The sequence below is a fragment of the Populus nigra genome, chromosome 13, assembly GCF_951802175.1.
Source record: "Populus nigra chromosome 13, ddPopNigr1.1, whole genome shotgun sequence".
Classification (NCBI taxonomy): Eukaryota; Viridiplantae; Streptophyta; class Magnoliopsida; order Malpighiales; family Salicaceae; genus Populus; species Populus nigra.
The window spans coordinates 12,783,642-12,800,547 of record NC_084864.1 but is presented as its reverse complement, the minus strand read 5'-3'; the positions used below and the strand labels follow the sequence as shown (position 1 = coordinate 12,800,547).

Genomic DNA, 16,906 nt, shown 5'->3' with positions numbered 1-16,906 from the left:
TTCTTTCTTTGGACTGTATAATAGAGTTAATCCTCCTCTCATCACCTTGTTCTAATCAAACAACCTGTATTTACTGGGATTTGTAAACTTATGAGATACACAGCAACTAGGCTAACTTTTCTGTTTGTTTGTGTGATCATTTCTTTATTCTTTCTTTCTTTTTTTTTTCTTTTTTAATATGTATATATGATTACATGCACATGGAGTGGTCGGAGCCATTGCCCACTGTTAAAATTTTTTTCCCTTTGATACTGTGATAATTTGTGTTTTTTGTCAACCCAAAAAGAAAAACTGTTTCATTAACTCAATAGTTTCTTCTGTTTCCTACGTCTGTTAATTTAGTATTGTGATAATTTTTATTTTTTATTTAATTATAAAAAAATTGTTTGTTGAGCACAATAATTTTTATTTTTTGCACTCACCCTTTACATAATTAAATTTCAAATCTTAATTTTTAAAAAATTAAAATAACTTGTTTTTTATTCGTGGAGACCTATTTTTTATTTATTTTTTTTATCTCATAATAGTTTTAATTAAAAATCTATTTTTTTTAAATCGTATCTAAAAGTGTTTTTCCTGAATTTATTTCTTTAAAATGTAATCACAAAAACTATAATACTAAATATATATATTTAAATTTATTAATTTTAAATCGTAACCATAAAAACTATCACCATACTAAAAATAATAAAATAAATTGTTGATTATCATTAGAGGTCGAGAAAGTCACATGACCACTTCATGCACTTAATTAATGTTTGATGGATAATAATTTCATTCTAAGACTCCTTGATGTTTTTTTTTTATTATTAATGTGAGTGTTCGTGTCAGCTTACATGCACCTCGATTAATTCCACAGGCCTTGAAATTAATGACCATGTAAACCTCTAGTGATCATCATATCAAAAATCACATGGCTCAAACATGAAAACACAAGAGAAACAAACATCTTAATTTCAAGCTGTCATCTACTCGATAGTTTCTTAATTTTTTTTTACCATATTCAAGTGGCACCAGTAAATTAAAAAATGGTTCGTTATCAATCATCGCAAACGAATCACTCAAAGCTAAAAATCTTAGTGCATATAATATAAAATAAAAACACAAATAATTTAATTATGCTTTTCCACTCATATAAAAAACTTAAATATATATTAAATGAAAAGAATAGGTAAAAATCCATATTAAATCACATGAAGAACCACTTATTATTGTTAAAAACCTCTTATTACATAATAATTCAAGAATGGCTATGTAGAGATTTTGAAAACCAACAAGCCTGCACTTACCGGCTACAGCTTCCACAAACCAGCAGCAAGCATTCAACGTCAATGCTTCAAAGCTGAGCTGATCTTTGATTTATTGGCTCTCTCTCCTCCTCCAAGCAACTAAGTTCATCTCTGTATCCAAAGTATCCAAAACACATAAAGGGTTAGTTCATTTCTTCTTTACCAAGCTTTGCTTTTTGAGTTTCAAATATGGAATGCCTTATCTCTTTCTCTCTCGTTTTGAACTTACCATGTTTTAACTCTCTCTTCTCTCTCTCTGTATTGTGTTTGTCAGCTCAGAGGTTAATGGAAATGGGTTTTCTTTTTGGAACTTTAGTTTGTGAAAAGTTCAAGTCTTTTTTAGTGCTTAAGTAGCAGGAATTGTAGTTACTTGGCTCACAAAATTCTCTGATTGTTATGATGTTTATGGCCATTCCCCTTGGTTCTTGCCTGTTGGCAGTTCATACTTTATAATTTAAAGAGCTCATTAATTAGATGGTTTATTGTTATGATTGAATTGAACTCTTCAGCAAATTCTCACGTGAATAAAACATATGCAGTTTTAATAATTTCTATGCAAGATTAATATATATGATTGAATCATAGACAGGCCATGGACGGCCGGGCTGATACGGCTGAGGACAAAAAAAGCTGCCTTTGTCTCGTTCTCCGTCAGCCTAAAGATTGGGTCCTTTTCAAGCTGATTGGATAAGAATCCTTCATCGAGGTCAAATTGCCATTGAAGAAAATATTTGGATAATGCAGTGAAGGATTACGTCACTGCAAGCATATGGAAAACGACGAAATGGTGTAGCATGTACTTAGATCATTGCCTGGCTGTGGGTCGGACGGAAATCTCTTTGAAAGTACCCAAAAAAAAAACATATTAAGATGCTGTGAATATGTTTTTTTTTTAAGTAGAAAAACAATTATATGAGAATTTAACTAATGTGAGATGGTTTATTTGATAGGTTCAAAAATAATTTGGATAATTAATAAAAATATAGTTTGATTTTTTTAAAAAAATCAAGATATTTTTTTAAAAAATATTAAAACGACAATATATTAGATCAACTTTGAATAATTCGGGTTAACCTGTCAAATCTTATACTTAGATCATGAGACCCTGATAATCTTATAGAAATCAAATAAAAAAATATTGAACTCAATTCTCAATCAATTTGATGTTAAAGGATGAAATTAAAAACAAAATTCAACTAAAAAAATGAATCGAGTCAACTCCGGTTGACCTGCCAAACATGCCATGGGTCAGATCAAAATTTTCTTGGATGTAAGAAAAAACATACAGGTGTTGTTGATGTGTTTTTTAGTAGGAAAATAATTGAAATATATGGGAATTAACCTAATGTGATCTAGTTAATTTAGTAGGTCTAAAAATAACTCGAACGACCGATTAAAAATATAGTTTGACTTAAAAAAATAAAGATATTTAAAAAAATTAAAATGACAATATATTAGATCAGCTCGATTTAACCTGCCTAATCCATTAACCATGTAATGAGACCTTGATAACATCTATAGAAAAAAAAATTATTAAATTCAATTATCAATCAATCCAATATTGAAGTATGAAATTAAAAAAAAAATCAATTAAAAAGATGACAAGAAAAACCCGAGTTAATCTAGTTAACCGGTAAAAATCATAATCCGAGTTACAAGATCATAATAACTTTATAGAAAAAAATAATGAAACTCAATTTCTAATCAATCAAATGTTAAAATATCAAATTAAAAAATAACAAAAAAAACTCGAGTTGGCATAGTTAATATACAAAACTCATGACTTGAATAATAAGATAAAAATAACTATATAAAAAGTAAATAGAAATAAATTATAAAATTTAATATTCAATAAATATAATATTAAAAGATTAAAAAAATAAGTTTGAAGTTTGAAAAAAAAATCATCGGTGAAGATCACAGCAATAAACCTGTTCATTGCTACATTTAAATGTGAAGGACTTTTAATATATATTAATAGTGGATGCTTCCATAAAAGATTCTTGTACCCATTAGATTTTTAATCTCTTTTCTCATATCCCATAGACATGCAATTTTATTATTTTTTTTTTTAAAAAAAAACAAGATAGATTTTCATTGACTAAAAATTCGATACGACTTGACGCATCCTCTTCCACTCTATAAAGATTAAATCGTTTTGAGTTAATATCTCAAAATTAATTTTTAAAAATAAAAAAAATATTTTAATATATTTATAGATAAAAAATAATTTAAAATTCAACTATTATTATACTCTCAAACAAGTCTTTAATAATTAACCTGATGTCAGATCAATAAAAATTTATTATTTTTTTAAAATAATATCTTTAATGTTTTTTCTCAGGGTTTGAAACATCAGTTTAAAAGTTTTTTTAAAAAAATAAATAAATAAAAGTTAACTCATTTAATCAACTCGAACTTCAAACTGAGTTAACCTAAATTGATTCTTGTAATCATGGTTTGCAGCGGATCATCTGTTTAAATTACCGGTGGATTTGTAATCCAATTTGTCGGCAGGATCCAATGCAGCAGGCTGCCTGCCATGTGTAAAGTCTTGCAATAGCCTCTTTCCATTGGTGATGACATCTTGTTTTATTTAAAAAATTCAGAAAAATAATGGAAAAAAGAAAACCCTTTTGCTTTTTTTCTTGCAAATGGATTAAAAATATAAATCTGTACCCAAAATCTAATCCTCAACTCAATGAACCTTTCCCATGATCCTGTTTTCGATCCCACAAATGGATGGCTCTTGATCCACCACAAAACACCAGTCAAAACCATCGTCCAGAATCAACGGTAGATTTAGAATCCAATGTGATTCAACAACTTTAATCCCTTTTCAGAAGGGACCCACCTCAACAATAACGTTGTAGTGGGAAACTATTATAACAAAAACCTAAAAGGGTTTCCCTTTGTCTCTCTGTTTTTTTGACCGTTGCAAAATCAAATTCTTTAAGCAACTCAAAACCTTGAAACTACCAACAAGAATTAAAGAACAGAAAAAAACAGAGAACCAAACCCATCAACAATGGCAGATACTAACGGTTCTCTGAATCAAACCTATCAACAAAACCCTAGTATGCAATCTCTCTTTCAAGCCCTTGATCCTATCTCTCTAATTCTCTCTCAAAATTCTGCGGATTCTGATCATCCGGTGCCTTTAAGGCTGACTACAGAGAGTTATATCATGGAAAGAGGGCCAAGATACGGAGCATATGCCGATTTAAGAGAGACAAAGCTAAGAATGAAGATGTTAAGGCAACAAGAATACGAAGAGAACGATATCAGACAGACCCCACCGAAGAAACAAGTGAAGTTTTTAGAAAATTTGAGGCAACAACAATGTGAAGAGAATGATTTTAAACGAACCCCACCAAAGAAACAAGTGAAGTTTCAAGAAAACTTGGGGAATTCAAGAAAAGGGCTCTCTGTTTTGGCTCAATCTGTGCCTGATTTCTCTGCTACTTTAAGGAAAGAAAACCGGAAGCCGCGGCAGGAATTGACACCTCCTTCAAAGAATGTGCTGAAAATGAATAATGGGCTTTTATCGAACTCGAGAGGGAGTAGGTCTGCTAATGCAGGAGAGAAAAGGAATGGTGGGTTGTTAATGGCAAGGAAGAGTTATGCAAGTGTTGAAGAGCTGAAAGGATTGTCTTTGGCTGCAGCAAATGCTATTAATGGTGAAAACAGAGGAAACAGAGGAGGTAGAGGTATTGGTACTGGCAAGACTGTTTTGGGGTATAGACAGTTTTGAGTTTGATCAATCTTATTGCAGTTTCTTAATTCTTGTGAGACTTGTTGATCTCTAAATTGGGTTTTGTTCTTTTCTTTTCCTAGTTGGATTTGATTTGATGATGTTTTTATCACTGCTACTGCTATTTCTGTAAGTTGTATTCTTTGATTGGTTGTTGATTAGGGATCTGTGATTGTAAAGCTCTGGATATAATCATGTTTTACATATGATTATAATAAGTAATACTGGAGATACTTTGTCTTTCTACGATAAAATTGCTTCTTATTATTTGCACAGCAACTGGGTTTCTTCTTCTGTTTCTTTCTTCCTTCCTTTTTTGGTTGTAAAGCCATGGGGAAGAAGACACTCTTTAATGTAACGGCTAACAAGCATCCTAAGAGAGAGTTCACTGCATAAAATGGAACCTTGAGTCCAGTTTCCAAACTTTGCCTTTGTTTTCTAATGATTGCTGCTTATACCTAGCAATTGATGACTATGGAAGCACAAAATTGCATTAAAAACAAGCAGGTCTGCCACCACTACCATTTCAGGTTTGAATCCAAAAGAGAGAATTTCTAACAGATGCATTTGTGAAGGTGTAAATGGCATGCCTGTGACTTTACCATGAAGCAACTTGGTCTCGGTATGCTTTGTATAGAGAAAATAACGTTCTGTAATTGATCTTGAGAAGATCGCAGGAGAAGTGGTTGTTTTGTGTGAAACCTAATGATAAACAACAGTGCTTTTTTTCATGGGTTTCACAAAGTGATCACATCTTACATATAGGAACGATTAAGAGAGTCTGTTTGATATTCCGGTAGTTGTTATAGTTGTAGTTTGAAAAAAATTATTATAAAAAATATTTTTAGTTGAGGTTAATTTAAAAAAATAGATATTTGGTTAAAACTATGATTGAAATTGAGGTTGAACAAAAAATAGTTTAAAGTATTTGGTTAAAAATACTTTTGAAATTGAGGTTATAAAATAATTTTAAAAAATATATTTTAATATTGATGGTTTTTAATTTAAATATTGTAGATTTAACTATTGTTATTACATCATGAAATAAATAATATTTTATATAAAATATTTTTTATTGTTCCATTAAAATATCTACAATTTCATCACGTATGAAATACATCCGACAAGAACTACAGTTTTTTGATTTTTTAAATATAATCAGGAACAAAATTGAAATTGCGATCAAATTCTGCAAATGTTATGTCATCAAGCGATCTCTGTCTAATTTATGTAGTGTCATTAAATAATGTTAAACACTAGTTTTTCGAATAAAACACAATTAAAAAATAAAAAATAATTTTTTTTTACTGGGTCGGACCTGGTTCAATGCATTTTAAACTTTGAACCGGAATCAGTCCGACCGGAACAGTATAGCTGGCTACACTATTCACGTGAACAGTGTAGTCAAGCTGCAATGTTCATGCTTATTAATTAACATGAATAATGTAACATGCATGCAGTACCGAACAAGGTATGCATGTTACATTGTTCATTCATGCTAGTTAATTGGCATGAACAGCGCGTAAAAACCATTGTTTATTGTTGCTTCGTGAGAGTTGTGGTTGGAATGCTGAAAAATATGACATCCATGAGCAGTAAAATTTATTTTTTTGTGTAACCAAACATCTGGCAGCTGCATTTTGTTTAAAACGTACAAACAGTCTAAGAAAAATTACGCAGAAGACCATTTGAAGCTGCTTTTCATTTGAAAAATACTGGCTCATCTACAACATTTGAAGCTGCTTTTCCATTTGAAAAATACTTGCTCATCTACAACATCTAAGAGCCCTATTAAATTAACACCACCCGTCGTTTTGGACAAAAAAAAATGCCACTTTCATGGTACACACAGGTTAAGTAGTGGGGCATCATAATAGAACAAAGTACACCTACAAATTCCAGTACGTTTGCCACACCTCAAAAGGAATCCACCCTGCACCCCTCCCAAAGGTCAACAGCAATTTCCTCAACCAAAGTCTGAAGGATGTCCCAATCGATTTCTGCACCAGTTTCAAATCCTTCAATTTCAAAATCTGTCCATTTTCCCAAGGAATGACTCATCTCCCAATCTATTATCTCATCAGGTATCATCCCAGCAAAGTCTGACCACCTTCTTACCTCCTCACCTATCTCTTGAATCAACATCTCTACATTCATGCATGAAGGTACTCTTTTCCATGCTTTGAATCCAGAGTAACAGTACCGGGTGTATTTTGAATCTAAGCATTCAATCTCACAATCAAGAAGAAACCGTCTGAGTTGAATACCATCTTTGCTGCCTTCAAAACCAAGAAGGCAATTAAGATTTTTCCACATGGCACCAGCAAGAGCTTCATGTCCATCAAGCAGAAGGGAACCGATGAGAAATCTCTTCATTCTATCTGAATTACATAGAGTTGCATTACCAAACAAGAGTTCAGTATTCAAGATAACATCCTTTGCATGACTGAGCTGATTTCCAGTTAACCCTCCACCAGCAAGATTGATGCTCTGTAATATCCTAGAAACATGGTTGAGAAGATCAGTAGCTATCCTGCTACCTGTTCTCCCTGGTATCAAAGAGGTTGCACAATCCAGAAGATCAGCATGAGTGACTACTGGTTGTGGTTGATCATAGGAGTAATCCATGGAGTCTAGCAGCATCCTGCATCCTAGAATCACAGGCCAAAGTTGTATATGTAAAGAGATCAAAATATTTGATATAAGATTAGACTAAATAGTGGTGAATGAAAACATAACTTTTTTATCTATTTCAGAAAATTCATACTCAAGGTTCCAAGTTGTTCCATAAAAGAATGCTCATGAGTTTCCTCATTCTGCATTATCATAAAATTCAACTTTCTTACCTGAACTATCATCCAGACTGCTTGAAAAGCAACTGTCATTTGAGAAAGACGCTTCAAGCACAGATCCAGGACTAAGATGATCGCCATCAAGTGATATTCCAACTGAATTCCTCCTGATTTTTCCTTCCTTCTGAGCAGAGTAATAACACAAGCTAGATTTGTAAGGTCCAGAATTTGCCAAGGTCCATTAAACACAAAACATTGCATAAATGCAAGGGATGAACCAGAAATTAATTTTAAAAATCACAAACCTAGAACATAAAACACCATCAAGGAAAATCTAGCTTCATATAAAGCCAAATGTTAATTTCATGATAATGCCAACCTTAAGCCAAATATGAAGTTCAATATAGAATTTGGTAACATTGGCATACATTGCAACTACTTCAACAATTTCACCAGTTCCACCACATGAATTCCATTTATAATCATAGCATACAGGTTTAGGGCTCTTAGCCTCAATACGACCTTGAAATCCTAGGATTAGTTCCATGAATCCTAGTATTCTGTTCTGTCTATGCATTTCAACTCCAACAAGATCTCTACCTTCTTTGACAATGCGAACCTTCCCCATTGCCTCAAAATACTTAAAAAGGCAGTTTATCATTGCAGCCAATAACTAAAATTCAAATGTCTCAGTGTAGTCATTATTTTGAACTGCGACCATCAAATAATGCATTATGTTAATTTGAAAATTTGCTTGCTGAGGCGATCACTTCAGTGAACCATAGAAAACACCATTTAAGACATCCCTTTGCCTTGCAAACTTTCAGTCAAAGCATGTTTTTCCTTCTGACATCAATTGGGTGCTACCTATAAGCTTATTAAATTCCCACAAATGCTTTCACTCCATTTCTATTAGCTTTGTCCTACGATGTACCATCTTCACCACATCCAATAGTAACATATGTTAGGAATGAGCACCTACAAACCGTTGGACTTCAATTCATATTCTGTACATTTTAATTTATACCCAACTCTCAATCACCAGCTCTACCCACTCTATCTTAGTTAAAAATGCCCTGTTTATCTTACATTCTCCACACCAGTCCGCTGCCTGTTTTCCATATTTAATCATTGTTGTGCAAAACCCAGAAAATGAATAAATAAACAAGCACATAAACAAATTTAACATGGTTCGGCTAATTTTCCTACATCCAAAAACTTCCACCATTATTAAAATAACAGTACAACTTCTAAGAAACCCTTCCAAGAAAATAAATTTCTCAATAAATTAAACCCTTCAATTAATCCTCCTAAGAAAACCCTTCAATAAAACCACTCAAATAGATGCTTTAAATGCCAGGCAACAAAATCTTCAATTCTTCATACAAGTGTCTTCTAATAATCTTAGGGCCAATAGCCAAACTTCTTATATTACAAACCTCTATTTGTAGAGGTTATAGAAACCCTACTGCTTGTTGCACAAGGAATCCATACTAAATAAGAAATCCCTCTAAATAATGAAACCTACACTAAATAGGAAAACCTATATATTTTTTACTAATTGGAATTTGATACTTGATATTCAACAATCAAAAAGTTGCTGGACTTCAGTTACCATGACATTGACTATGAAAATGTAGATTCTAGAGAGTTGGACTGCACTTTTTGAACCTAATCTCTATTATAAACCAATATTTTCATTGAAATCAATTGAAAGGGAGGGAGAAAGGAAAGGCCAACATTTTCATTGAACCAAATAGATACAGGGACTTATTTTGTTTAATAGAAAAATGAAAAATGAGGACAAAACCAAAAGAGTTTCAACTTCAAAAGCCCTACATCTAACCATTGACAACTACTATCAACAAGATGCGCTGTATGGTATACAAATTTCAAACAGCAACTCTACTATTCAGCGAAGTCAAATTTGGCAAGCTTCCTAACTCTAACTATAAAACAAAGACAGCAAGCAATGGGATGTTATTCATTGAGAACCCCTCGAATGAAAAGGCAATCATTAAACAATTTCACTAATTTCTCAGTTTTGTTTGTCTTGATTTTGCCAATTGTATAAGAATTTCAGCCAATAGAAGGAAGCCCCAGAATCAGTTTTCTCCACGCAGGCGTACAGGCTAAAACAGTTCAAAATAGTGTAATATCAAATATGTAGAGCTAAGGTAGGCACCAATATCAGAGGGGCAAAGACATTGCCATAGTTTTGGTTTTACGCATTGATGCTTAGTTAAGTCAAAAAACAAAAGTAAATAAGACCACAATGTCTGGACCATAAAGACATCACGATGCCAAAAGATAGAAAACCAACCTCGCAAGTTTTGTCTGCATTAAAAACATGAGCATGTGGAGACATAGGCTGATCTGCAGTTAAAGCAAATATTAGCTCCTGAAGAATCATTGCAGTGGATTTCTTCAGGTGACTGCCTCCACTTATCAATTCATCCTCTTCTTGAGAGGCTAACTCCTTCAGTTTTTGCTCTAAAATAGTGCTAAGCGCATCTCCTTTCAATGGCAATTTATTCTGCAAAGATGTTTTGCCATCATTCTCATCCAACACCAGCCTTCTTCTTTGGTAAGAAGTGTTCTTATCAATTTGGTGACCCCTCTCTTTCAGCCCCAAGGAAACAAAATTTTTGTGCCTCAATGGAGAATTAAATGTAAAAGATACGACATCATCCTCCCTACAGCAATTATTTTTATTACATTCTCCATTAAGTGATCCATTTTTTATACATGCACAGTCCATGGTGCGAGAGCTGGATGCAACCTCTTTTCTACTCACACTATCAGACTTGGTGTCCCTTTGTCTTGTAGACATTGGATTAGCAAATCCAGTACTTTCAACTTGAGCATTGACACTGACTGTCCTCCTCTTGCGCACTGGGCTCCTAAGCTGTGACATGGAATCATCTCGTCTGCTGCAAACTTTTCTGTCTTTGTCAATTATAGAATTATCAGCTAAGGTAGATGCTCTTGGCCTGCCACGACTGATTATTCTTCTGTTCAAAGCAACAAAATCTGTAGCCCCACTAATAGCATTTGCAGATGATGAAGCTCCCTTGCTTCGCAGATTATTTATTTTGGCCCTTGGTGGAGTTCTATTTCTGCTAACAAATATCTCATTTTGAGTCTGGATCCTCTGCTTAAATGTAATAAAAGATGACTCTTGCTGTTGAGGTCTGCACTGCTGGCTTCTCGATTGCCGCTGTGATTGACCTTCTTGAGACAGTGGTTTGATAACTGTGATGGTTTGACTTGGTACACGAGTGTTATCCTGTTTTTTCACAGCGATGGACTGTTGGTCCCAATGTCTCTGATAAATTACATTTCTTTCTTGATCAGGAGTGGATGTGGGTAACCGAGGCTTGGTCATTTCTGATTCATGGGAGGACAAATAATTTGAACCAGTGGATGGACAAACAAACTGCTGCTCCTTCAAATTGGGTCTAGAATCCACTTCGTCAAACAAATTACCACAATTTTTGTAAGAAGTTTGCCCTATAAAAGATTTACCTGCACCCTCGTTACAATCTTCAATATCTTGTTGTTTAACAATGTTTGGTAACATAATTCCAATCCCCTCTGCCAACACTTCATCCCTGGGACAATAATTCACAGAACTTGAATAAGTAAGAGCACTTTTTGCCCTATTGGTAGCTTGCAACCCAGGTTCCAAAATTCTAGTAGCAGCATCAATCAACCTAGACGTCCTAGATGCATTCTTGGAAGAGGAAATCCTCGGACTCTTAACTGGTGGTGCAAGCTTTGGATGATAATGCTTTCTAGACCTTGACAAAACACCCTTCATTTGCAAGGCCTCAGCTCCAAACCTAGTCACTGCTCGTCTCTCAAACTGTCCTGTCTTTTGAAGCTTTTGAGGCCTAGATTCACCCTTTTCGCTCCCTTTCACCGTATTCAAACCATCCCTATCAGATCCACTGTGGCATTTGTTAACAAATTTCTCTTCTGTAACATCACAATCAACAGAATGTGAAACTTTCTTGTGCTTATCTCGATGAGCAGCTGGCAAAGAATCGAGGCCCATCAGCCTAGCAACCAAACCAGGAGCTCTCATTTCATGCTTTTGCACTACCATATCACCATTACAATTTTCATTTTTCTTTACATTTGGAAAACCCCCTTTATTCTCATCAGCAATCTACATTTAAAGCACAGACAAGAACCCTCAATAAACTACAGAATAAACAACTTAAGCTCAGTCACAAAGTTAAATCTTTCTTTAGTTAGATAAAAGTAAATGTCCCTCAAAAACATCTATGAAAATCAAGATCCAACTTTGGAAACCAAAATGCGTACCAGGTGGAGCTTTGTTTTGGGCCTCTTCTCATCCTCTCCAAACTTCTTTGATGGCTGTTTTGCACGAGCTGAGCAGCAGCAACAACACAGGCATTAAACAACCAGAGCAATCAAATTTAAAGGATTCTTGGTCAAATGGGTATTTTTGGTTTTGAGATAAATAGACTGACCTGCTGGAAGCAATTTCCTGGAGAAGAGCTTTTTCTTAGCAAACCTCCTATTCCAATCAAATAACTGAAAGAAAATACCAACACAGCCACCAGGCCTATGAGCCTTTTTCTCTGTTATCGCTAAACATGTCCCTGCTGTTTCATTCATCTCTCAAGAAACCAAAAATCGCTCTTTCAAAACCAAACATACCCAAATCTCAAATACCATCTATCTGGCAAACCCATGTGAAAAAACCCCTTCTTTCCAACAAAACAATGCAATGTAGCTAACCAAGTTAAGTTACCCCAAAACAACAATAGAACACCAAGTGAGCAAAAAACCAAAACGCCCTGCGATGATGTAATGGGAAGGAGTGAAAAGGACAGGAGAAAGCAAGAGAAGACAACCAAGAAAACCCTGTAGACTGTAGAAACTAGAAAGAGGAGAAAAAAAGTAGTTTGGCCTACCTGTACTATTCCGTTACTCAATAGTAGTAATAGTATTATATTATCTACATGTCTTAAAGTAAACAACAGGTGATTCTCTTGAACAAAGAAAGGGAAAGATCAGTGAATGAAAGATGTTGATGACGGAGAATAAAAAATGAAAAGACGTGAAAGAAAGAGAGAATCATGTGAGAGATTGGATTGTGCGCAGAGACCAAGAAAATGAAGCTCGAGGGAGTGAGAGAGGGATTGACAATGTTTCGTATCAGAGAAAGAGTGAAAAAATTATAAGAAAAGGTTGTTCTGTTCTGTTGCTTCTGAGCTATGAAAAGGGCTGGTCATTCATCTCTGGGGAGAGGGAGGGAGAGGGAGATGACGCACGCGCACTCTAGTGATTCACGGAGGTGGTCAAACGTTAGAGAGCGGCATAGGCTATAGATACTGCTGTGTCTGTGTCTCAGGGACCAATGCTCTCTACCATGTCACACAGTTTCTTGTAGATTTTTGGCAAGACAGCTAGCTGGTTACCATTATTTGTTTTTGGTAAAATTATAGAAGAAGGGAAGAATGATGTTGCTGTTAAGATATTTTCTCACTGTTGAATCGGCTTTGATGTATAGAGATTACCATGCCGCGTTGAGATTAATCACATCAACTGTTATGCTATATTATTATTAAAATTATTAAAATATAAATTATTATTAATGACGTATTGACAAATAGCTAAAAATAAAAAGGGAAATCATCGTCCACGATGATAAAGTCACCATTGGTTGCTTTGTCGGTGTTTATTTTTTAAAATATATAAAATAAATTATTAAGAGCATAAGAATTTATTTTTTAATGTTGTCGACTACAGTAAAATGAGAAATTTTTAAATCTTTTATCTTGAATTTTTACCTGACGTGAGTTTCTAATAAAATATGTATAAGAGAAATTTGAATGATTGTTTTTTATTTTAAAAAATTAATGTTGAATAATAAAATTAATAAATTTCTTTTTTTCTTTATTTTTTTTACCATCAAACTTTTTTATTTAATTCATTCATGTTGCATTGATATTAATTGAACTCGATAATTTGATATATACAAAATTATTATGGTATCAAAAAAAATTATCTTCATATTGAATTGGCGATCAATTTTTTATAAAGAAAAACTGGTTTTATCGTCTGAGAAATTTTGAAGATTCAAGTACCATTATTAACAATTAGGGAAGAGAATAGGTTTTTCCTTTGTGGTACTACTCATCCCGTGCTTTTTAAAAAAGAAACAATTGCTTGTAGGATTTTTCCAACTTTAATTTTGCCCTTCATTTTGAATTTTATTTGTTTAATCCAAAGTTTTATTTTATTTATTTTTACATTAGATTCAAGAGAAAAAAAAAGCAAACAGAGGAGGAGAAGAAAATGATTGGTTGTTCATATCCACTAAACAAAAATCAAAATTTGATGGTAATGTATTTTTCTTGTTGATAGGAATGTTATTAAGTTGTTTTCAAATTTATATTATTAAAAAAATAAATCAAGATTAAAAAATAATTTTTTATTTAATTTAATGTTTCGAACTAATTTAGAGATATTTTAAGTTGAGAAAATAATTATTGAGATTTTAATAATGGTTATTAAATATTTTTAAATAAAAATAAACTAACAGATAATTTTTTAAATCCAAAAAATACCATTTCATTTTTTACAATAACCTTTGTGGTCGGAATATGAGCTTTCGGGTGATGTGTTGTTTATTTTACTTTTAAAAATAAATAAATAAATAAAAGAGCAGACAATACATCTTCGGTGTTGCTAGCCTCTTAGCAAAATAATGATTTAAGACCAGGTATGCGAACCTAGGATTGCATATCCACGTGCATTGTACCTTCTTTTTTATATCAGGCCTGAGAAAAAAACTGAAAAATTAATTATACTAAAAATAAATAAATAAAACTGAATAGTAAAAAAAATAATTAAACTGATTAGAAAAATTTTAAAAATTTCGGTTCGGTTCAATTTTATTTTATAAGGCTAAAACCGGAATACCCAAACTGAACCGATTCAGGTAGAAAAAAAATAGGGTGCTTAAAAAAAAAAATCTGCATTCTAAACCCTACGTCTCGTCCCTAATATTATAGTCGCCCCCTCCGACTCCCAAGCTTCCACACGCCACACCCAACCTTTCAAGGTTTCAATTATTCTTCAATCTTCATCTCCATCCTCCAGATATAGCAAACCATCAGCCGTCCCCCACGCCACACCCAACCTTTCAATCCTCATTCTTCAATCTGAATATGAAGGGAGGTTGTCTCTACTCTTAAAAGAAAATGGGGTGGATGCTTTAACTGGGTGAACTACGGTATGGATGATGTGGAAGAGATGAGGAAGATAGTGGTGTGGGTTTACAATTTTTCTTGGTAGGAGGACGATGAAGAGGGGAATTGATTGTCTATGGGTATGGTTGATAATTGCGATGGAAAAAAAGGAGAGGAAGGCTAGGGACGGTGAGGATTTGGTGGAGATAAGGTTGGCTTGTGTGGCTGCTGGACAACGGGTTTTGGAAGAATGGCTGTTGTGGCCTGCACTGTAGAGAGGATGGATGAACAGTGCATCGTTTTCTTCTTCTTCTTTTCTTTTTTTAGGTTTTTAACGTAAAATAACCGAACCGAAAGTAGTCGGTGGAAGTGGAACCGGTTTTAATTTTATTATTTTTTAAAAAAATTGGTTTAATGGCAAATCAATCTGAAAATAATCACCTGTTTTCTACCAAGATAGCTCGCCCTGGATACTTGGCCATGCATTTGTCCTTTTTCTATTTTTTTTAATTATAAATATCATATTTTGCAAAGCATATGCAACTTAAACTCTTTACCAATTATTTTTTTAATGCTTTGATTTTAAAAAAAAAATATCAGAAAAAAACAAGGAAGCAAACTATTAGATAATGATGGACAAGTAAAGGCTTAGATCGGTTTAAGGCATCGTTTCCATAAAATTTTAATTTTTTATATATATTTAAAATCATTTTTATACCTTGGTTTTAAAAATAATTTAAAAAATAAAAAAAATATTATAATCTATTTTAATATAAAAACTATTTTAAAAATAATCATAACCGCAATTCAAAACCATCAATAAATATGACACCGTCGCAAAGTAGTATAGTTTTCATGTTATCCATTCAAAGATATTTTTTAAGAAAAATCCTTTTAGTTTGAGCACAGATTTCTAAGAAATTCAATGGTGCAGATTTATATAATCAGCCACTAATGAATTAAATTTTCAGCTTGCAATTGCGTTACAATCAGTGTTTTTTTATTAAAATTTATATAAAACATTATTTAAAAATTATTTTTTATATATTTTAAATTATTTTTAATATATTAATATCAAAAATATTTATTTTAAAATAAAAAATATTATTTTAATATAATTTTAAATAAATAAACACTTTAAACAATAATTACAATCAAACTCAGATGAACGAGTCCGAAACACTGTCCACGGCTATTAAAAAGTTGTCAAGAAGTGAAAAATAGTAATTAAATTAATCGCATCTATCTTGTCTTTTCTGGTTATTTTGCTTTTGTCTTCGATATCTTGGAGTCTACGCCTGTCTCCTGCTAGCAGTTGTTACTTGTTCCTACTTACGGCGACAGAGTACCCTCCCGCAGGCTATGAGCAAGGATCGTGTCAATATAATCCTTGAAGTTTTCGAAGTTAGATGTCGAATCAAATTGCAAAGCCTCTCAACCTTCGAGAATTTTACGGTGTTATATTATTTATCTTTTAGATATTTTTTTTGAAAAAAAATAAATAAAACAATATAAAATATATGACCAATAAAAAATAATAAAAATATAGTTATATAAGATTTATCTTCTAATTTTATCTTTCTATTTTTTAAAAATAAATTCCAAGAAATAACTATTCAAATATCACTAATTATTTTTTTATCTATTGCTAACATGTTTTCTAGTAGAAAAAATATTTAAATCATGTGAATTAATTTGATTAGTCCAAAGATAACTCTGACAATTGTTAAAAATATAACTTGAAGAGAAAAAAATTTCATGACATCTTTTTATTTAACACCAAAATGAAAACCTTTTGTATTTATCCAAGTCAACTGAGTTAACCTTTCAAATTCATAA

At 32.8% G+C, this 16,906-nt stretch overlaps 2 protein-coding genes across 2 annotated transcripts; one reads left to right on the top strand and one right to left on the bottom strand.

Annotated features, from left to right (window-relative positions):
• Positions 1–4,204: 4,204 nt before the first annotated feature.
• Positions 4,205–5,297, top strand: LOC133670940 (uncharacterized). The gene has a single exon (XM_062091539.1). The coding sequence runs from the start codon at positions 4,318–4,320 to the stop codon at positions 5,041–5,043; it is 726 nt and encodes a 241-aa protein (XP_061947523.1). The 5' UTR covers positions 4,205–4,317; the 3' UTR covers positions 5,044–5,297.
• Positions 5,298–6,715: 1,418 nt separating this feature from the next.
• Positions 6,716–13,339, bottom strand: LOC133671452 (uncharacterized). Its single transcript, XM_062092220.1, has 5 exons — positions 12,338–13,339; positions 12,168–12,235; positions 10,159–12,009; positions 7,890–8,019; positions 6,716–7,694 (listed from the first exon to the last, which is right to left on the bottom strand). The coding sequence occupies exons 1-5, from the start codon at positions 12,483–12,485 to the stop codon at positions 6,961–6,963; spliced, it is 2,931 nt and encodes a 976-aa protein (XP_061948204.1). The 5' UTR covers positions 12,486–13,339; the 3' UTR covers positions 6,716–6,960.
• Positions 13,340–16,906: the final 3,567 nt, after the last annotated feature.